Source organism: Oncorhynchus tshawytscha, unplaced genomic scaffold (assembly GCF_018296145.1).
Source record: "Oncorhynchus tshawytscha isolate Ot180627B unplaced genomic scaffold, Otsh_v2.0 Un_contig_1961_pilon_pilon, whole genome shotgun sequence".
Classification (NCBI taxonomy): Eukaryota; Metazoa; Chordata; class Actinopteri; order Salmoniformes; family Salmonidae; genus Oncorhynchus; species Oncorhynchus tshawytscha.
In genome coordinates this window covers 112100-134971 of record NW_024609682.1, presented here as the reverse complement: position 1 = coordinate 134971, position 22872 = coordinate 112100, and the positions used below count along the sequence as shown (strand labels likewise).

General features: G+C 44.6%; 1 protein-coding gene across 1 annotated transcript in view; it reads right to left on the bottom strand.

Moving 5' to 3' along the window:
- LOC121845473 (CUB and sushi domain-containing protein 3-like) overlaps window positions 1–22872 on the bottom strand; it is a 179169-nt gene that overhangs the window by 75476 nt on the left and 80821 nt on the right. Inside the window, exon 4 of the mRNA XM_042316920.1 lies at window positions 10688–10882. Within this exon, the coding sequence (XP_042172854.1) occupies window positions 10688–10882 (195 nt within the window). The remainder of the gene's footprint in view (window positions 1–10687; window positions 10883–22872) is intronic.

Below are 22872 nucleotides of genomic sequence, written 5' to 3'. Positions count from 1 at the left end.
TGAACCAGCCCTGTCTCCCCATCCCCCTGAACCAGCCCTGTCTCCCCATCCCCCTGAACCAGCCCTGTCTCCCCATACCCCTGAACCAGCCCTGTCTCCCCATCCCCCTGAACCAGCCCTGTCTCCCCATACCCCTGAACCAGCCCTGTCTCCCCATACCCCTGAACCAGCCCTACTTCCACCTGAAGGAGGTGAGCAGCATTGTGTTGAATGTCAGTTGGCATAATTGCAGGTACTGCAATGCATTGAGGACTGGAATAAATCTCACTCGACAAAGAGGCAGCCAATATCATAGAGCCTTAAAAGGAAGATATGCAGGCTCTTAGAGATGGATGGGAGTCTCTCCTGTCTGAGGCAACACTGATTGCTATGCAAATGGATGTTGCACCTCAATTTAGCAAGGAACACAGTCGCCAGACGAAAACGGAGAGATTCCATGATGAGACCTCTCAAGAGGAGACGGCTCAGGACAGTACAGCAACGGTGTTTTCAGAACACAGTGGGTTTTTTTACTGCAATGGACGACATCATAAGTGACTTGGACACTTTTGACACCACTGCAAAACATTTTTAGATGAATGTTCTGCTTTTCTGAAAGTTGGGCAGATTAGTGAGGATAAAGTCCCCTCTGTGTGCCAACCACTGATCATGAAGTATTCTAGAGATCTTACACCTGAGGTTCAAAATGAAGTAAGACACCTGAACACTGTACATGCTGCTCCCCTCCTAACCTGTCCCCTCTTGGTCTCCTGACACCTGAACACTGTATATGCTGCCACTCTCCCCTCCTAACCTGTCCCCTCTTGGTCTCCTGAACACTGTATATGCTGGTCCCCTCCTAACCTGTCCCCTCTTGGTCTCCTGAACACTGTATATGCTGCTCCCCTCCTAACTTGTCCCCTCTTGGTCTCCTGAACACTGTACATGCTGCTCCCCTCCTAACCTGTCCCCTCTTGGTCTCCTGACACCTGAACACTGTACATGCTGCCTGTACTCTCCCCTCCTAACCTGTCCCCTCTTGGTCTCCTGAACACTGTATATGCTGCTCCCCTCCTAACCTGTCCCCTCTTGGTCTCCTGGACACTGTATATGCTGCTCCCCTCCTAACCTGTCCCCTCTTGGTCTCCTGAACACTGTACATGCTGCCACTGTCCCCTCCTAACCTGTCCCCTCTTGGTCTCCTGAACACTGTATATGCTGCTCCCCTCCTAACCTGTCCCCTCTTGGTCTCCTGAACACTGTATATGCTGCTCCCCTCCTAACCTGTCCCCTCTTGGTCTCCTGAACACTGTACATGCTGCTCCCCTCCTAACCTGTCCCCTCTTGGTCTCCTGAACACTGTACATGCTGCTCCCCTCCTAACCTGTCCCCTCTTGGTCTCCTGAACACTGTATATGCTGCTCCCCTCCTAACCTGTCCCCTCTTGGTCTCCTGAATGGAATTAGTAAGATGCTGCTGCAAAGCATTTTGGGAGAAGTGGGCATTGCTTTACGTACATTTTGCACACTGCCTGTGACTGTTGCTGGTGGTGAGAGAGCTTTCAGAAAGCTAAAACTGATAGGAAAAAAATGATTTGAGGTCCACTATGTCCCAGGACAGGCTTTGCAGTCTTGCCATGCTGTCCACTGAAAGTCAGTTAGCTTGAAAGCTGGACTTCAAAGACTTAATCAGTGACTTTGCTAGCAAGAAGGCTCGGCGCTGGGCTCTTGGTGAGTAAGGCTGAGCCAGTGATAACTGTTAAATGGCATGGCTATTGGATCACTACACACATGATGCCCACAGGCTGAGAACAAGACTGAGAACAGACTGAGAACAAGACTGAGAACAAGACTGAGAACAAGACTGAGAACAAGACTGAGAACAAGACTGAGAACAAGACTGAGAACAAGACTGAGAACAAGACTGAGAACAAGACTGAGAACAAGACTGAGAACAAGACTGAGAACAAGATATATCTCAAAGTAATGGCTGTGGATACTGGATCACTACACACATGATGCCCACAGGCTGAGAACAAGACTGAGAACAAGACTGAGAACAGACTGAGAACAAGACTGAGAACAAGACTGAGAACAAGACTGAGAACAAGACTGAGAACAAGACTGAGAACAGACTGAGAACAAGACTGAGAACAAGACTGAGAACAAGACTGAGAACAGACTGAGAACAAGTGAGAACAAGACTGAGAACAAGACTGAGAACAAGACTGAGAACAAGACTGAGAACAAGACTGAGAACAAGACTGAGAACAAGACTGAGAACAGACTGAGAACAAGACTGAGAACAAGACTGAGAACAAGACTGAGAACAAGACTGAGAACAAGATATATCTCAAAGTAATGGCTGGATTGACCATAAAATCTGTTGTTCACAATCAAGACACCCCAAGTGGAAGAAACCTGTTGATTTGGTGACCTCTTGACCTTTCCTCTAGCGCCACCGTGGGGCCTTTTCACTTCCATTTTGTTTTTCCATTGCCACTTTTCCAGCTGCTTATTGTCTAGTTGGTACTTATACTTAGTTCAACAATCTACTGCTGATTTTATTATTTTGGTTTGTTATATCATTCTATAGATGTTAAATGTTCATTTATTTTATTTTGAAGAGGTTATTAATGTATATTTAAGTTATATTTATTTTACGTTATTCATTCATGTTAAGAGAATTTTCCATTCAATCATTTTTTTTTTGACCATTAAAATGACATTTAGACTGTAAAAAGATGTCCTTTAGCACATATCTTATAGAAGGGATCAGTCTTCCATCAGACAGTGAATTCCACTGTGTGCAGACTGTTGCATGTATGTCTGCATAGAGTTATATTATCACAGCTCACTGTCAGTAAATATCACACAGGAAGGATTGGGACTACAAGAGAGTTGCACGCCTGCAATGGTAGAGTTATTTATAGCTTTAGACGGGTCGACTGGGTTCTGGAGGTGTGTGACTACAGGTAGAGAGTTATTTATAGCTTTAGACAGGTCGACAGGGTTCTGGAGGTGTGTGACTACAGGTAGAGAGTTATTTAAAGCTTTAGACGGGTCGATTGGGTTCTGGAGGTGTGTGACTACAGGTAGAGAGTTATTTATAGCTTTAGACAGGTCGACTGGGTTCTGGAGGTGTGTGACTACAGGTAGAGAGTTATTTATAGCTTTAGACGGGGAGGTGTGTGACTACAGGTAGACTTTAGACGGGTTCTGGAGGTGTGTGACTACAGGTAGAGAGTTATTTATAGCTTTAGACGGGTCGACTGGGTTCTGGAGGTGTGTGACTACAGGTAGAGAGTTATTTATAGCTTTAGACGGGTCGACTGGGTTCTGGAGGTGTGTGACTACAGGTAGAGAGTTATTTATAGCTTTAGACGGGTCGACTGGGTTCTGGAGGTGTGTGACTACAGGTAGAGAGTTATTTAAAGCTTTAGACGGGTCGACTGGGTTCTGGAGGTGTGTGACTACAGGTAGAGTTATTTATTTTAAAGGGTTCTGGAGGTTGTGAGTAGAGGCTTTAGACGGGTCGACTGGGTTCTGGAGGTGTGTGACTACAGGTAGAGAGTTATTTATAGCTTTAGACGGGTCGACTGGGTTCTGGAGGTGTGTGACTACAGGTAGAGAGTTATTTATAGCTTTAGACGGTTCTGGAGGTGTGTGACTACAGGTAGAGAGTTATTTATAGCTTTAGACAGGTCGATTGGGTTCTGGAGGTGTGTGACTACAGGTAGAGAGTTATTTATAGCTTTAGACGGGTCGACTGGGTTCTGGAGGTGTGTGACTACAGGTAGAGAGTTATTTATAGCTTTAGACGGGTCGACTGGGTTCTGGAGGTGTGTGACTACAGGTAGAGAGTTATTTATAGCTTTAGACGGGTCGACTGGGTTCTGGAGGTGTGTGACTACAGGTAGAGAGTTATTTATAGCTTTAGACGGGTCGACTGGGTTCTGGAGGTGTGTGACTACAGGTAGAGAGTTATTTATAGCTTTAGACGGGTCGATTGGGTTCTGGAGGTGTGTGACTACAGGTAGAGAGTTATTTATAGCTTTAGACAGGTCGACTGGGTTCTGGAGGTGTGTGACTACAGGTAGAGAGTTATTTATAGCTTTAGACGGGTCGACTGGGTTCTGGAGGTGTGTGACTACAGGTAGAGAGTTATTTATAGCTTTAGACTGGGTTCTGGACTACAGGTTCTGGAGGTGTGTGACTACAGGTAGAGAGTTATTTATAGCTTTAGACTGGTCGATTGGGTTCTGGAGGTGTGTGACTACAGGTAGAGAGTTATTTATAGTTTTAGACGGGTCGACTGGGTTCTGGAGGTGTGTGACTACAGGTAGAGAGTTATTTAAAGCTTTAGACAGGTCGATTAGGTTCTGGAGGTGTGTGACTACAGGTAGAGAGGTTATTTATAGCTTTAGACGGGTCGACTGGGTTCTGGAGGTGTGTGACTACAGGTAGAGGTAGTTATTTAAAGCTTTTAGACGGGGTCGACTGGGTTCTGGAGGTGTGTGACTACAGGTAGAGAGTTATTTAAAGCTTTAGACAGGTCGATTAGGTTCTGGAGGTGTGTGACTACAGGTAGAGAGTTATTTATAGCTTTAGACAGGTCGATTGGGTTCTGGAGGTGTGTGACTACAGGTAGAGAGTTATTTATAGTTTTAGACGGGTCGACTGGGTTCTGGAGGTGTGTGACTACAGGTAGAGAGTTATTTAAAGCTTTAGACAGGTCGATTAGGTTCTGGAGGTGTGTGACTACAGGTAGAGAGTTATTTATAGCTTTAAACAGGTGGTTACAGGTAATTGCGTAGGGTTGGTGGGGCCTGTGATGGTTGGGGCCCCCAATGTGATATCTTTTCATGTGGCCCAAAAATCCCTGGCGGCTCCTCCCTGCTCACACCTCCTGTTTGTTACATGCTGCATTAACAACATAGGACAAACAAACTACACCTGATTATGCAACCGATTGGATCAGTATGTCCAGAAAGGAACATTAATGGTGTAGTCCGGTGTTAAGATCGGGTTACATCCTGACAAAATAGGCCTGTCTTAACACCGAGCTACATCCTGACAAAATAGTCCTGTCTTAACACCGAGCTACATCCTGACAAAATAGGCCTGTCTTAACACCAAGCTACATCCTGACAAAATAGGCCTGTCTTAACACCGAGCTACATCCTGACAAAATAGGCCTGTCTTAACACCTGACAAAATAGGCCTGTCTTAACACTGACATCCTGACAAAATAGGCCTGTCTTAACCTGTCTTAACACCGAGCTACATCCTGACAAAATAGGCCTGTCTTAACACCGAGCTACATCCTGACAAAATAGGCCTGTCTTAACACTACATCCTGACAAAATAGGCCTGTCTTAACACCGAGCTACATCCTGACAAAATAGGCCTGTCTTAACACCGAGCTACATCCTGACAAAATAGGCCTGTCTTAACACCGAGCTACATCCTGACAAAATAGGCCTGTCTTAACACAGCTACATCCTGACAAAATAGGCCTGTCTTAACACCGAGCTACATCCTGACAAAATAGGCCTGTCTTAACACAAAATAGGCCTGTCTTAACACCGAGCTACATCCTGACAAAATAGGCCTGTCTTAACACCGAGCTACATCCTGACAAAATAGGCCTGTCTTAACACCATCCTGAGCTACATCCTGACAAAATAGGCCTGTCTTAACACCGAGCTACATCCTGACAAAATAGGCCTGTCTTAACACCGAGCTACATCCTGACAAAATAGGCCTGTCTTAACACCGAGCTACATCCTGACAAAATAGGCCTGTCTTAACACCGAGCTACATCCTGACAAAATAGGCCTGTCTTAACACCGAGCTACATCCTGACAAAATAGGCCTGTCTTAACACCGAGCTACATCCTGACAAAATAGGCCTGTCTTAACACCGAGCTACATCCTGACAAAATAGGCCTGTCTTAACACCGAGCTACATCCTGACAAAATAGGCCTGTCTTAACACCAAGCTACATCCTGACAAAATAGGCCTGTCTTAACACCGAGCTACATCCTGACAAAATAGGCCTATTTTTGTCAGGTTGTAGCCCGGTCTTAAGCTAACTCTACGAAAGGAAAACATTGTCGTCTCCTTTCTATCTCTCCGCCCCGTTAATACTGTAGCCTATTGTACATTCGACCAAACGTACATTTCTCCTCCAATATGCGATCAGTAGGCTTAAAAGGAAATAAAGTTGAAATAAGTGTCCAACAAGAACAGGGAGGAGAACAGGGAGGAGAGGAGGAGAAGGGACAGAGGAGAGGAGGAGAAGGGAGGAGGAGAGGAGAAGGAACGGAGGAGAGGAGGAGAAGGGTGGAGAGGAGGAGAACGGAGGAGAACAGGGAGGAGAGGAGGAGAAGGGACGGAGTGGGGAGAAAGGACAGAGGAGAGGAGAACAGGGAGGAGAGAGGAGAAGGAACGGAGGAGAGGAGGAGAAGGGTGGAGAGGAGGAGAACAGGGAGGAGAGGAGGAGAGGAGAAGGAACGGAGGAGAGGAGAAAGGACGGAGGGGAGGAGGAGAGGAGAACGGGGGATGAAAGGGGTGAAGGGAGGGAGGAGAACAGGGAGGAGAGGAGGAGGAGAAGGGGTGAAGGGACACTGTAGAGGAAGAGAGGAAACAGGGACAAGGAGATGGGTGAAGGGATGGAGTAGGCGTAGTGTGGTGTTGGAAGCAGTCAGACATCAAGAGGGAATGGGCAGATTCTCAGAAGAAGTAAGATCAAAGAAATATCTGGCTATTCAGAGAATCCACAGACAGAACACCACTCTATGACGAGAGGAGAGAGGAGAGGAGAGGAGAGGAGAGGAGAGGAGAGGAGAGAGAGAGAGGAGAGGAGAGGAGAGGAGAGGAGAGGGAGAGGAGAGGAGAGGAGAGAGGAGAGAGAGGAGAGGAAGACAAGAGGACAGGAGGAGAGGAGGACAGGAGAGGAGAGGAGGACAGTAAGAGAGCACAGGAGGAAAGGAGGAAAGGAGGAGAGGAGGAGAAGAGGAGGAGGAGGAGAGGATATGAGGAGGAATAGGACATGAGGAGAGGAGGAGGAGGAGATGAGGAGAGAATATGAGGAGGAATAGGACATGAGGAGAGGAGAAGGAGGAGGAGATGATTGACCAAAGCAGCACTGTCCACACCGTGTTGACCTGAAAGGAATGTGCTGCGGCTAGTGAGAGAAGATAACGCTCTATGTACTGTACACCCTAAATGGCACCCTATTCACTATATAGTGCACTACTTTTGACCAGAACCCTATGGGCCCCTATATACTGAATAGGGTGGCATTTGGGCTCCAAGACTATGTCTCAGACAACTCCTTCCACCCTCAATCTGCAGCTTTTTACCACTTCTAAGCTGTCAATTCACCAGCATATGTTGCACCAATTTCCCATTTAAAAAGTATTTCAGGCTCCAGCGCCATGAACAGCCTGTCAGTGGCAGCAGTGATTCTCCCTCTTCTCCTCCTCTACTCCTCTCCTCTCTTCTCCTCCTCTACTCCTCTCCTCTCTTCTCCTCCTCTACTCCTCTCCTCTCTTCTCCTCCTCTACTCCTCTCCTCTCTTCTCCTCCTCTACTCCTCTCCTCTCTTCGTCTTCTCCTCTCTTCTCCTCCTCTACTCCTCTCCTCTCTTCTTCTCCTCCTCCTCTCCTCTCTCTCTTCTCCTCACTTCTCCTCTCTTCTCCTCCTCTACTCCTCTCCTCTCTTCTTCTCCTCCTCCTCTCCTCTCTTCTCCTCACTTCTCCTCTCTCCTCCTCCTCTACTCCTCTCCTCTCTTCTCCTCCTCTACTCCTCTCTTCTCCTCCTCTACTCCTCTCCTCTCTTTGTCTTCTCCTCTCTTCTCCTCCTCTACTCCTCTCCTCTCTTCTTCTCCTCCTCCTCTCCTCTCTTCTCCTCACTTCTCCTCTCTTCTCCTCCTCTACTCCTCTCCTCTCTTCTTCTTCTCCTCTCTTCTCCTCCTCTACTCCTCTCCTCTCCTCCTCCTCTCCTCACTTCTCCTCTCTTCTCCTCCTCTACTCCTCTCCTCTCTTCTTCTCCTCCTCTACTCCTCTCCTCTCTTCTCCTCCTCTACTCCTCTCCTCTCTTCTCCTCCTCTACTCCTCTCTTCTTCTCCTCCTCCTCTTCTCCTCACTTCTCCTCTCTTCTCCTCCTCTACTCCTCTCCTCTCCTCCTCCTCTCCTCACTTCTCCTCTCTTCTCCTCCCTCCTCCTCTCATCTCCTCTCTTCTCCTCCTTTCCGACCTTCTCCTCTCTTATCCTCTTCTCCGATCTTATCCTCTCTTCTCCTCCTTTCCTATCTTCACCTCTCCTCGCTCCTCCTCTCTTCTCTTATCTTCTCCTCTCCTCTCATCTCTTCACTTCTCCTCCCTCCTCCTCTCTTCTCCTCCTTTCCGATCTTCTCCTCTCTTCTCCTCCTTTCCTATCTTCTCTTCTCCTCCCTCCTATCTTCTCCTCTCTTTCTCCTCCTCTCCTCTACTCTTGATTCCTCATCTCCTTCTCTCAGTGCAGTCAGATTGCACAGTGGTTTGGTGGTTATGTTTTCTTTGGCATTCCTCTGGGGTAACAGATTATCATTAAAGAGGAGCTTGATTAGGCTTTTCCTCTAAGAGAGAGACAACATATGTGGTCTGAGTCTGGGGTCCTAGGGTTGGTTAGACAGCAGCACACTGAACCAACACTGTGGGAAACTAATGGCAGCTACTCACAGGCTCCAAAAAAAGATAGATGCAATACTACTAGTTGGTGAAATAAAGTGAAAGGGAATTTGGTCAGTAAATATCCTAGGACCTATTATGTTGTTTATAATACAGTAGTGTAGAATAAGTGATTGATAAGGTCATGAGTCAGGAGGGTCAATGCAGTAATGCCTCCTGCAGTGAACTGCTGTCTATCGTATCAACATGAGGCTACTACTGTATACTTGTGGACTGATCGAGATAACAATGTTATTGAACTATTCGTTGACGGGATAGATAGGGGAACCTTTCTATGTGGAGAAATGTCATTTTTCCCCCATAAATAAATGAGTATCTATGATGTCATAAATGAGTATCTATGATGTCATAAATGAGTATCTATGATGTCATAAATAAGTATCTATGATGTCATAAATGAGTATCTATGATGTCATAAATGAGTATCTATGATGTCATAAATGAGTATCTATGATGTCATAAATGAGTATCTATGATGTCATAAATGAGTATCTATGATGTCATAAATGAGTATCTATGATGTCATAAATAAGTATCTATGATGTCATAAATGAGTATCTATGATGTCATAAATGAGTATCTATGATGTCATAAATGAGTATCTATGATGTCATAAATGAGTATCTATGATGACTATTTCAATCTGTTCCTGTAGCCACCCGTGTAACCTGCATCTTTAAGTGCATGGGGTAGTGATCGTGTCCCAAAGGGCACCGTATTCCCTAAATAGGCCACTACTTTCAACCCTATGGGCCCTGGTGAAAAGTAGTGCACTTAAATAGGGAATAGAGTGTCCATTTGGGATGCACATAGGACATACTCATACTGGTGGGAAAAGTATTTGATTGTCCTACTTGAGTAAAAGTAAAGATACCTTAATAGAAAATGACTCAAGTAAAATTGCAAGTCACCCAGTAAAATACTACTTGAATAAAAGTCTAAAAGTATTTGGTTTTAAATATACTTATTAAGTATCAAAAGTAAAATGGAATTGCTAAATATATTCTTATTAAGTATAAAATGTAAAAGTACAAGTATAAATCATTTCAAATTCCTTTATATTAAGCAAACCAGACGGTACAATGTTCAATTTTTTTTTTTTATTGACAGATAGCCAGGGGAGCACTCCAACTCTCAGACATAATTTACAAAAAAGCATTTGTGTTTAGTGAGTCTGCCAGATCAGAGGCAGTAGGGATGGACCAAGGATGTTCTCTTGATAAGTGTGTAAAATTGGACCATTTTCCTGTCAAAATGTAACAAGTACTTTTGGGTGTCAGGGGAAAATGTAAGGAGTAAAAAAAGTACTTTATTTTCTTTAGGAATGTAGTGATGTAAAAGTAAAAGTTGCCAAAAATATAAATAGGAAAGTAAAAGTACAAATACCTCATAAAACTACTTAAGTTGTACTTTAAAGTATTTTTTACTTAAGTACTTTACACTACTGCTGGTGTCAGTCATGATGTGGTAGTCACCTCAGATATAGTCTGGGTAAATACCCGGAGACAAAACACATTACATTCTTCTACGATAGAATTCCAACCAAAGTCAATTCAGAACCACAAAGGATCAAAGGCCTGTGGGTCTTTACAGATAAACAGGAAATCAGTTTGCAAAGAGACCCGGAGTACAGTGACAGTATTAGAGAACATTATATTTTCTGTGGAACAACCAAGATTCAATAGTGTGCTGGAATTTCATCCTGGTTCATCGCCACAACGTCAAACAAGACAAATCGAAAACTAGATTCGACTTGATTCAAGAACCAATCGAGAAAGAAATAAAAGCCTGTGGGCCAATCCCACTGTGTCAATAAGAAGGAATCATGTTTTGAGTCCCAAATTTAACCTTATTCCCTATATAGTGCCCTACTTAAGACCAGGGCCTATAGGGCTGTAGTTACACGTATTTCACTATGTAGGGAATAGGGTGCCATTGGGGACAAAGCCCATGTTATTAAAGCCAGTCTCACCTCTGCAGATGGGGACAGGGAAGTCCCAGACGGCCATATTGCCTGTGTTGAGGACACAGGTAAGGAGGGAGTGACCGTCCAACACGTAGCCCGTCACACACCTGTAGTGGATTGTGTTCCCCATGTTGAACTGTGTTCCGTTTAGGATGCCTTTAGGTGGAACACCAGGGTTCCCACAGGAGCTGCTCCTTAGCTCTGGAACACAGACAGAATGTTACCACAGGAGCTGCTCCTTAGCTCTGGAACACAGACAGAATGTTACCACAGGAGCTGCTCCTTAACTCTGGAACACAGACAGAATGTTACCACAGAACACTGCTCCTTAACTCTGGAACACAGACAGAATGTTACCACAGAACACTGCTCCTTAACTCTGGAACACAGACAGAATGTTACCACAGAACACTACTCCTTAACTCTGGAACACAGACAGAATGTTACCACAGAACACTACTCCTTAACTCTGGAACACAGACAGAATGTTACCACAGAACACTACTCCTTAACTCTGGAACACAGACAGAATGTTACCACAGAACACTGCTCCTTAACTCTGGAACACAGACAGAATGTTACCACAGAACACTACTCCTTAACTCTGGAACACAGACAGAATGTTACCACAGAACACTACTCCTTAACTCTGGAACACAGACAGAATGTTACCACAGAACACTACTCCTTAACTCTGGAACACAGACAGAATGTTACCACAGAACACTGCTCCTTAACTCTGGAACACAGACAGAATGTTACCACAGAACACTACTCCTTAACTCTGGAACACAGACAGAATGTTACCACAGGAGCTGCTCCTTAACTCTGGAACACAGACAGAATGTTACCACAGAACACTGCTCCTTAACTCTGGAACACAGACAGAATGTTACCACAGAACACTGCTCCTTAACTCTGGAACACAGACAGAATGTTACCACAGAACACTACTCCTTAACTCTGGAACACAGACAGAATGTTACCACAGAACACTACTCCTTAACTCTGGAACACAGACAGAATGTTACCACAGAACACTACTCCTTAACTCTGGAACACAGACAGAATGTTACCACAGAACACTACTCCTTAACTCTGGAACACAGACAGAATGTTACCACAGAACACTACTCCTTAACTCTGGAACACAGACAGAATGTTACCACAGAACACTACTCCTTAACTCTGGAACACAGACAGAATGTTACCACAGGAGCTGCTCCTTAACTCTGGAACACAGACAGAATGTTACCACAGAACACTGCTCCTTAACTCTGGAACACAGACAGAATGTTACCACAGAACACTGCTCCTTAACTCTGGAACACAGACAGAATGTTACCACAGAACACTACTCCTTAACTCTGGAACACAGACAGAATGTTACCACAGAACACTACTCCTTAACTCTGGAACACAGACAGAGGGAATGTCACTAAATCCACTTCAATCAGTGTAGGTGAAGGGGAGGAGACAGGTTAAAGAAGGATTTGTGGTGAACGAGCAAGACAAAAGATTTAATAGCCTTTGAACGGGGTATGTTAGTATATGCCATGCGCACCCGTTTGTGTCAAGAACTGAAACGCTGCTGGGTTTTTCACGCTCAATAGTTTCCTGTGTGTATGACGAATGGTCCACCACCCAATGGGCATCCAGCCAACTGGACACAACTGTATTTGTATTTATTATGGATCCCCATTAGTTCCTGCCAAGGCAGCAGCTACTCTTCCTGGGGTTTATTATGGATGCCCATTAGTTCCTGCCAAGGCAGCAGCTACTCTTCCTGGGGTTTATTATGGATGCCCATTAGTTCCTGCCAAGGCAGCAGCTACTCTTCCTGGGGTTTATTGTGGATCCCCATTAGTTCCTGTCAAGGCAGCAGCTACTCTTTCTGGGGTTTATTATGGATCCCCATTAGTTCCTGTCAAGGCAGCAGCTACTCTTCCTGGGGTTTACTATGGATCCCTATTAGTTCCTGTCAAGGCAGCAGCTACTCTTCCTGGGGTTTATTATGGATCCCCATTAGTTCCTTGTCAAGGCAGCAGCTACTCTTCCTGGGGTTTATTATGGATCCCCATTAGTTCCTTGTCAAGGCAGCAGCTACTCTTCCTGGGGTTTTATTATGGATCCCCATTAGTTCCTGTCAAGGCAGCAGCTACTCTTCCTGGGGTTTATTATGGATCCCCATTAGTTCCTGTCAAGGCAGCAGCTACTCTTCCTGGGGTTTATTATGGATCCCCATTAGTTCCTTGTCAAGGCAGCAGCTACTCTTCCTGGGGTTTATTATGGATCCCCATTAGTTCCTGTCAAGGCAGCAGCTACTCTTCCTGGGGTTTATTATGGATCCCCATTAGTTCCTGTCAAGGCAGCAGCTACTCTTCCTGGGGTTTATTATGGATCCCCATTAGTTCCTTGTCAAGGCAGCAGCTACTCTTCCTGGGGTTTATTATGGATCCCCATTAGTTCCTGTCAAGGCAGCAGCTACTCTTCCTGGGGTTTATTATGGATGCCCATTAGTTCCTGTCAAGGCAGCAGCTACTCTTCCTGGGTTTTATTATGGATCCCCATAATATGTTATCGTGTGTATAGTGGGTATGTTATCGTGTGTGTAGTGGGTATGTTATCGTGTGTGTGTAGTGGGTATGTTATTGTGTGTGTAGTGGGTATGTTATCGTGTGTGTGTAGTGGGTATGTTATCATGTGTGTAGTGGGTGTGTGTATAGTGTGTATGTTATCGTGTGTATAGTGGGTATGTTATCGTGTGTGTGTAGTGGGTATGTTATCGTGTGTATAGTGGGTATGTTATCGTGTGGGTATAGTGGGTATGTTATCGTGTGTGTGTATAGAGGGTATGTTATCGTGTGTGTGTAGTGGGTATGTTATCGTGTGTATAGTGGGTATGTTATCGTGTGGGTATAGTGGGTATGTCATCGTGTGTGTATAGTAGGTATGTTATCGTGTGTGTGTAGTGGGTATGTTATCGTGTGTATAGTGGGTATGTTATCGTGTGTGTGTAGTGGGTATGTTATCGTGTGTATAGTGGGTATGTTATCGTGTGTGTGTAGTGGGTATGTTATCGTGTGTGTAGTGGGTATGTTATCGTGTGTGTAGTGGGTATGTTATCGTGTGTGTAGTGGGTATGTTATCGTGTGTATAGTGGGTATGTTATCGTGTGGGTATAGTGGGTATGTCATCGTGTGGGTATAGTGGGTATGTTATTGTGTGTGTATAGTGGGTATGTTATCGTTTGTGTGTAGTGGGTATGTCATCGTGTGTGTATAGTGGGTATGTTATCGTGTGGGTATAGTGGGTATGTCATCGTGTGTGTATAGTGGGTATGTTATCGTGTGTGTGTAGTGGGTATGTCATCGTGTGTGTATAGTGGGTATGTTATCGTGTGTATAGTGGGTATGTTATCGTGTGTGTAGTGGGTATGTCATCGTGTGTGTATCGTGGGTATGTCATCGTGTGGGTATAGTGGGTATGTCATCGTGTGTGTATAGTAGGTATGTTATCGTGTGTGTGTAGTGGGTATGTTATCGTGTGTATAGTGGGTATGTTATCGTGTGTGTGTAGTGGGTATGTCATCGTGTGTGTATAGTAGGTATGTTATCGTGTGTGTGTAGTGGGTATGTTATCGTGTGTATAGTGGGTATGTTATCATGTGTGTATAGTGGGTATGTTATCGTGTGTATAGTGGGTATGTTATCGTGTGGGTATAGTGGGTATGTCATTGTGTGTGTATAGTGGGTATGTTATCGTTTGTGTGTAGTGGGTATGTCATCGTGTGTGTATAGTGGGTATGTTATCATGTGTATAGTGGGTATGTTATCGTGTGGGTATAGTGGGTATGTCATCGTGTGTGTATAGTGGGTATGTTATCGTGTGTGTGTAGTGGGTATGTCATCGTGTGTGTATAGTGGGTATGTTATCGTGTGTATAGTGGGTATGTTATCGTGTGTGTAGTGGGTATGTCATCGTGTGTGTATCGTGGGTATGTCATCGTGTGTGTATAGTGGGTATGTCATCGTGAGTGTGTATAGTTGGTATGTCATCGTGTGTGTATAGTGGGTATGTCAATGTGTGTGTGTATAGTGGGTATGTTATCGTGTGTGTAGTGGGTATGTTATAATGTGTGTGTAGTGGGTATGTTATAATGTGTGTGTAGTGGGTATGTTATCGTGTGTGTGTAGTGGGTATGTTATAATGTGTGTGTAGTGGGTATGTTATAATGTGTGTGTAGTGGGTATGTTATAATGTGTGTGTAGTGGGTATGTTGGGTATGTTATAATGTGTGTGTAGTGTGTGTGTAGTGGGTATGTTATAATGTGTGTGTGGGTATGTTATAATGTGTGTGTAGTGGGTATGTTATAATGTGTGTGTAGTGGGTATGTTATAATGTGTGTGTAGTGGGTATGTTATAATGTGTGTGTAGTGGGTATGTTATAATGTGTGTGTAGTGGGTATGTTATAATGTGTGTGTAGTGGGTATGTTATAATGTGTGTGTAGTGGGTATGTTATAATGTGTGTGTAGTGGGTATGTTATAATGTGTGTGTAGTGGGTATGTTATAATGTGTGTGTAGTGGGTATGTTATAATGTGTGTGTGTGTATGTTATAATGTGGGTATGTTATAATGTGTGTGTAGTGGGTATGTTATAATGTGTGTGTGTAGTGGGTATGTTATAATGTGTCCATGTTATCATGTGTGTGTTATGTTATCATGGTGTATGGGTATGTTATCATAATGTGTGTGTAGTGGGTATGTTATCATGTGTGTGTAGGGGGTATGTTATCATGTGTGTGTAGTGGGTATGTTATATTGTGTGTGTAGTGGGTATGTTATCGTGTGTGTGTAGTGGGTATGTTATCGTGTGTGTGTCTCTTCCTGCTGTTCCATAAGGTGTATTTTTATCTGTTTTTTAAATGTGATTTGGAATAGAGTTCCATGTAGTCATGGCTCTATGTGGTACTGTGGAATAGAGTTCCATGTAGTCATGGCTCTATGTAGTACTGTGGAATAGAGTTCCATGTAGTCATGGCTCTATGTAGTACTGTGGAATAGAGTTCCATGTAGTCATGGCTCTATGTAGTACTGTGGAATAGAGTTCCATGTAGTCATGGCTCTATGTAGTACTGTGGAATAGAGTTCCATGTAGTCATGGCTCTATGTAGTACTGTGGAATAGAGTTCCATGTAGTCATGGCTCTATGTAGTACTGTGGAATAGAGTTCCATGTAGTCATGGCTCTATGTAGTACTGTGGAATAGAGTTCCATGTAGTCATGGCTCTATGTAGTACTGTGGAATAGAGTTCCATGTAGTCATGGCTCTATGTAGTACTGTGGAATAGAGTTCCATGTAGTCATGGCTCTATGTAGTACTGTGGAATAGAGTTCCATGTAGTCATGGCTCTATGTAGTACTGTGGAATAGAGTTCCATGTAGTCATGGCTCTATGTAGTACTGTGGAATAGAGTTCCATGTAGTCATGGCTCTATGTAGTACTGTGGAATAGAGTTCCATGTAGTCATGGCTCTATGTAGTACTGTGGAATAGAGTTCCATGTAGTCATGGCTCTATGTAGTACTGTGGAATAGAGTTCCATGTAGTCATGGCTCTATGGTACTGTGGAATAGAGTTCCATGTAGTCATGGCTCTATGTACTGTGGAATAGAGTTCCATGTAGTCATGGCTCTATGTAGTACTGTGGAATAGAGTTCCATGTAGTCATGGCTCTATGTAGTACTGTGGAATAGAGTTCCATGTAGTCATGGCTCTATGTAGTACTGTGGAATAGAGTTCCATGTAGTCATGGCTCTATGTAGTACTGTGGAATAGAGTTCCATGTAGTCATGGCTCTATGTAGTACTGTGGAATAGAGTTCCATGTAGTCATGGCTCTATGTAGTACTGTGGAATAGAGTTCCATGTAGTCATGGCTCTATGTAGTACTGTGGAATAGAGTTCCATGTAGTCATGGCTCTATGTAGTACTGTGGAATAGAGTTCCATGTAGTCATGGCTCTATGTAGTACTGTGGAATAGAGTTCCATGTAGTCATGGCTCTATGTAGTACTGTGGAATAGAGTTCCATGTAGTCATGGCTCTATGTAGTACTGTGGAATAGAGTTCCATGTAGTCATGGCTCTATGTAGTACTGTGGAATAGAGTTCCATGTAGTCATGGCTCTATGTAGTACTGTGGAATAGAGTTCCATGTAGTCATGGCTCTATGTAGTACTGTGGAATAGAGTTCCATGTAGTCATGGCTCTATGTAGTACTGTGGAATAGAGTTCCATGTAGTCATGGCTCTATGTAGTACTGTGGAATAGAGTTCCATGTAGTCATGGCTCTATGTAGTACTGTGGAATAGAGTTCCATGTAGTCATGGCTCTATGTAGTACTGTGGAATAGAGTTCCATGTAGTCATGGCTCTATGTAGTACTGTGGAATAGAGTTCCATGTAGTCATGGCTCTATGTAGTACTGTGGAATAGAGTTCCATGTAGTCATGGCTCTATGTAGTACTGTGGAATAGAGTTCCATGTAGTCATGGCTCTATGTAGTACTGTGGAATAGAGTTCCATGTTCCAGTCATGGCTCTATGTAGTACTGTGGAATAGAGTTCCATGTAGTCATGGCTCTATGTAGTACTGTGGAATAGAGTTCCATGTAGTCATGGCTCTATGTAGTACTGTGGAATAGAGTTCCATGTAGTCATGGCTCTATGTAGTACTGTGGAATAGAGTTCCATGTAGTCATGTTCTCTATGTGGTACTGTGGAATAGAGTTCCATGTAGTCATGGCTCTATGTAGTACTGTGGAATAGAGTTCCATGTAGTCATGGCTCTATGTAGTACTGTGGAATAGAGTTCCATGTAGTCATGGCTCTATGTAGTACTGTGGAATAGAGTTCCATGTAGTCATGGCTCTATGTAGTACTGTGGAATAGAGTTCCATGTAGTCATGTTCTCTATGTGGTACCGTGTGCCTCCCATAGTCTGTTCTGGACTTGAGGACTGTGAAGGGACCTCTGGTGGCATGTCTTGTGGGGTATGCATGGGGTGTCAGCTGTGTGGTAGTCATTTAAAGCTGTGAGCTGTGTGGTAGTCATTTAAACAGACAGCTCGGTGCTTTCAACATGTCAATACCTCTCACAAATACAAGTAGTGACGAAGCCAATCTCTCCTCCACTTTGAGCCAGGAGAGATTGACATGCAGACCGAGGCTCTGCATCTGTCCTCGTGCTCCTAGACCTTAGTGCTGCTTATGACATCATCGATCACCACTTTCTTTTGGAGAGATTGGAAACCCTAATTGGTCCACACGGACAAGTTCTGGCCTGGTTTAGATAGTTCTGGCCTGGTTTATATAGTTCAGGCCTGGTTTAGATCTTATCTGTCGGAAAGATATCAGTTTGTCTCTGTGGATGGTTTGTCTTCTGACAAATCAACTGTAAGTTTCGGTGTTCCTCAAGGCTCCGTTTTAGGACCACTATTGTTTTCACTAAATATTCTACCTCTTGGTGATGTCATTCGGAAACATAATGTTAACTTTCACTGCTATGCAGACGACACACAGCTGTACATTTCAATGAAACATGGTGAAGCCCCAAAATGGCCCACCCTGGAAGCCTGTGTTTCAGACAAGGAAGTGGATGGCAGCAAATGTTTTACTTTTAAACTCTGACAAAACAGAGATGCTAGTTCTAGGTCCCAAGAAACAAAGAGATCTTCCGTTGGATCTGACAATTAATCTTGATGGTTGTAAAGTCGTCTCAAATAAAACTGTGAAGGGACCCCAGTGTTACTCTGGACCCTGATCTCTCTTTTGACGAACATATCAAGAATGTTTCAAGGGCAGGTTTTTTCCATCTACGTAACATTGCAAAAATCGCATGTTTTTGCCACAACATGATGCATAAAAGCTTATCCATGCGTTTGTTCCTTCTAAACTAGACTACTGCAATGCTCTACTTTCCGGCTACCCGGATAAAGTACTAAATAAACTTCAGTTAGTGCTGAACACCGCTGCTAGAATCTTGACTAGAACCAACATTTGTTTTTCATATTACTCCAGTGCTAGCCTCTCTACACTGGCTTCCTGTTAAGGCAAGGGTTGATTTCAAGGTTTTACTGCTAACCTACAACTCATTACATGGGCTTGCTCCTACCTATCTTTCCGATTTGGTCCTGCCGTACATACCTACACGTACGCTACGGTCAAAAGACGCAGGCCTCCTTACTGTCCCTAGAATTTCTAAGCAAACAGCTGGAAGCATGGCTTTCTCCTATAGAGCTCCATTTTTATGGAATGGTCTGCCTACCCAAGTGAGAAATGCAGACTCGGTCTCAACCTTTAAGTCTTTATTGAAGACTCATCTTCTTCAGCAGGTCATATGATTGAGTGTAGTCTGGCCCAAGAGTGGGAAGGTGAATGGAAAGGCTCTGGAGCAACGAACCGCCCTTGCTGTCTCTGCCTGGCCGGTTCCCCTCTCCACTGGGTTTCTCTGCCTCTCACCCTATTGCAGGGGCTGAGTCACTGGCTTACTGGTGCTCTTCCATGCCTTCCCTAGGAGGGGTGTGTCACTTGAGTGGGTTGAGTCACTGATGTGATCTTCTTGTTCAAGTTGGTGCCCCCTCGGGTTTGTGCCGTGGGGAGATCTTCGTGGGCTATACTACTCAGCCTTGTCTCAGGGTAGTAAGTTGGTGGTTGAAGATATTCCTCTTGTGGTGTGGGGGCTGTGCTTTGGCACAGGTTGGCCCTGTCCGGGGATATCGGACAGGGCCACAGCGTCTCCCGACCCCGCCTGTCTCATCCTCCAGTATCTATGCTACAATAGTTTATGTGTCGTGGGGCTAGGGTCAATCTGTTATATCTGTTGTAATTTTCCTGTCTTATCCGGTGTCCTGTATGAATTTAAGCTCCCTCTAATTCTCTCTCCCTCCCCTCCCTGAGGACCTGAGCCCTGGAACCATGCCTCAGGACTACCTGACATGATGACTCCTTGCTGTCTCCAGTCCACCTGGCCGTGCTGCTGCTCCAGTTTCAACTGTTATGCCTGCGGCTATGGAACTCTGACCTGTTCACCGGACGTGCTACCTGTCCCAGACCTGCTGTTTTCGACTCTCTCACTCTACCGCACCTGCTGTCTTTAACTCGGAATGATCAGCTATTAAAAGCCAACTGACATTTACTCCTGAGGTGCTGACCTGTTGCACCCTCTACAACCACTGTGATTATTATTATCTGACCCTGCTGGTCATCTATGAACATTAGAACATCTTGGCCATGTTCTGTTATAATCTCCACCCGGCACAGCCAGAAGAGGACTGGCCACCCCTCAGAGCCTGGTTCCTCTCTAGGTTTCTTCCTAGGTTCTGGCCTTTCTAGGGAGTTTTCCGAGCCACCGTGCTTCTACACCTGCATTGCTTGCTGTTTGGGGTTTTAGACTGTGTTTCTTTTTTTTTTTATTTTTATTTCACCTTTATTTAACCAGGTAGGCTAGTTGAGAACAAGTTCTCATTTACAACTGCGACCTGGCCAAGATAAAGCATAGCAGTGTGAGCAGACAACACAGAGTTACACATGGAATAAACAATTAACAAGTCAATAACACAGTAGAAAACAAAGGGGAGTTTATATACAATGTGTGCAAAAGGCATGAGGAGGTAGACGAATAGTTACAATTTTGCAGATTAACACTGGAGTGATAAATGATCAGATGGTCATGTACAGGTAGAGATATTGGTGTGCAAAAGAGCAGAAAAGTAAATAAATAAAAACAGTATGGGGATGAGGTAGGTGAAAATGGGTGGGCTATTTACCAATAGACTATGTACAGCTGCAGCGATCGGTTAGCTGCTCAGATAGCTGATGTTTGAAGTTGGTGAGGGAGATAAAAGTCTCCAACTTCAGCGATTTTTGCAATTCGTTCCAGTCACAGGCAGCAGAGTACTGGAACGAAAGGCGGCCAAATGAGGTGTTGGCTTTAGGGATGATCAGTGAGATACACCTGCTGGAGCGCGTGCTACGGATGGGTGTTGCCATCGTGACCAGTGAACTGAGATAAGGCGGAGCTTTACCTAGCATGGACTTGTAGATGACCTGGAGCCAGTGGGTCTGGCGACGAATATGTAGCGAGGGCCAGCCGACTAGAGCATACAAGTCGCAGTGGTGGGTGGTATAAGGTGCTTTAGTGACAAAACGGATGGCACTGTGATATACCGCATCCAGTTTGCTGAGTAGAGTGTTGGAAGCCATTTTGTAGATGACATCGCCGAAGTCGAGGATTGGTAGGATAGTCAGTTTTACTAGGGTAAGCTTGGCGGCGTGAGTGAAGGAGGCTTTGTTGCAGAATAGAAAGCCGACTCTTGATTTGATTTTTGATTGGAGATGTTTGATATGAGTCTGGAAGGAGAGTTTGCAGTCTAGCCAGACACCTAGGTACTTATAGATGTCCACATATTCAAGGTCGGAACCATCCAGGGTGGTGATGCTAGTCGGGCATGCGGGTGCAGGCAGCGATCGGTTGAAAAGCATGCATTTGGTTTTACTAGCGTTTAAGAGCAGTTGGAGGCCACGGAAGGAGTGTTGTATGGCATTGAAGCTTGTTTGGAGGTTAGATAGCACAGTGTCCAATGACGGGCCGAAAGTATATAGAATGGTGTCGTCTGCGTAGAGATGGATCAGGGAATCGCCCGCAGCAATAGCAACATCATTGATATACACAGAGTCGGCCCGAGAATTGAACCCTGTGGCACCCCCATAGAGACTGCCAGAGGACCGGACAGCATGCCCTCCGATTTGACACACTGAACTCTGTCTGCAAAGTAATTGGTGAACCAGGCAAGGCAGTCATCCGAAAAGCCGAGGCTACTGAGTCTGCCGATGAGAATATGGTGATTGACAGAGTCGAAAGCCTTGGCAAGGTCAATGAAGACGGCTGCACAGTACTGTCTTTTATCGATGGCGGTTATGATATCGTTTAGTACCTTGAGTGTGGCTGAGGTGCACCCGTGACCGGCTCGGAAGCCAGATTGCACAGCGGAGAAGGTACGGTGGGATTCGAGATGGTCAGTGACCTGTTTGTTGACTTGGCTTTCGAAGACCTTAGATAGGCAGGGCAGGATGGATATAGGTCTGTAACAGTTTGGGTCCAGGGTGTCTCCCCCTTTGAAGAGGGGGATGACTGCGGCAGCTTTCCAATCCTTGGGGATCTCAGACGATATGAAAGAGAGGTTGAACAGGCTGGTAATAGGGGTTGCGACAATGGCGGCGGATAGTTTCAGAAATAGGGGGTCCAGATTGTCAAGCCCAGCTGATTTGTATGGGTCCAGGTTTTGCAGCTCTTTTAGAACATCTGCTATCTGGATTTGGGTAAAGGAGAACTTGGAGAGGCTTGGGCGAGGAGCTGCCGGGGGGGAGGAGCTGTTGGCCGAGGTTGGAGTAGCCAGGCGGAAGGCATGGCCAGCCGTTGAGAAATGGTTTCTGTACAGCACTTTGAGATATCAGCTGATGTAAGAAGGGCTTTATAAATACATTTGATTGATTGATATTATTAATGTTTGCTCTCTCAATATTAGGAATGTGTTCTTAATATTTTGTACACTAAAGTGTATATTGGTGTTAAACTGTTAAACCCATAAACCTCTCAGTGAACCACTGGTTTAATAACAACATTCATATCCAATGACTGGAGTTCTGACACATTTGGGCCCACCTGCCCAATATGTAAAAGACTAAGTTTGCTCAATTAAACCACTGACAAAAGTTGGATTTGTGTTGCTATATTGTTTTTGAAATTAATATCTATGTAACTGCTACTGTAGACAGAGTAGAATATGTTGAATGTCAATGCACTGTGAATGAATGTAGTAATTACACACATCAGGGAGCACGTCTGGTGAAACTGGTCAGGGCTCCATAGCCGCAGGCAGAACAGTTGAAGCACCATTTCCACACACCGTATATAGACTTTTTTTCTACTGTATCATTGACTACGTTTTGTTTACTCCACGTGTAACTCTGTGTTGTTGTTTGTGTCGCGCTGCTTTGCTTTATCTTGGCCAGGTCGCAGTTGTAAATGAGAACTTGTTCTCAACTAGCCTTCCTTGGTTTAAATAAAGGTGAAATAAATATATTTATTTATTTTTAAATTGTTATATTGTTTTTGAAATGATTGTCTATG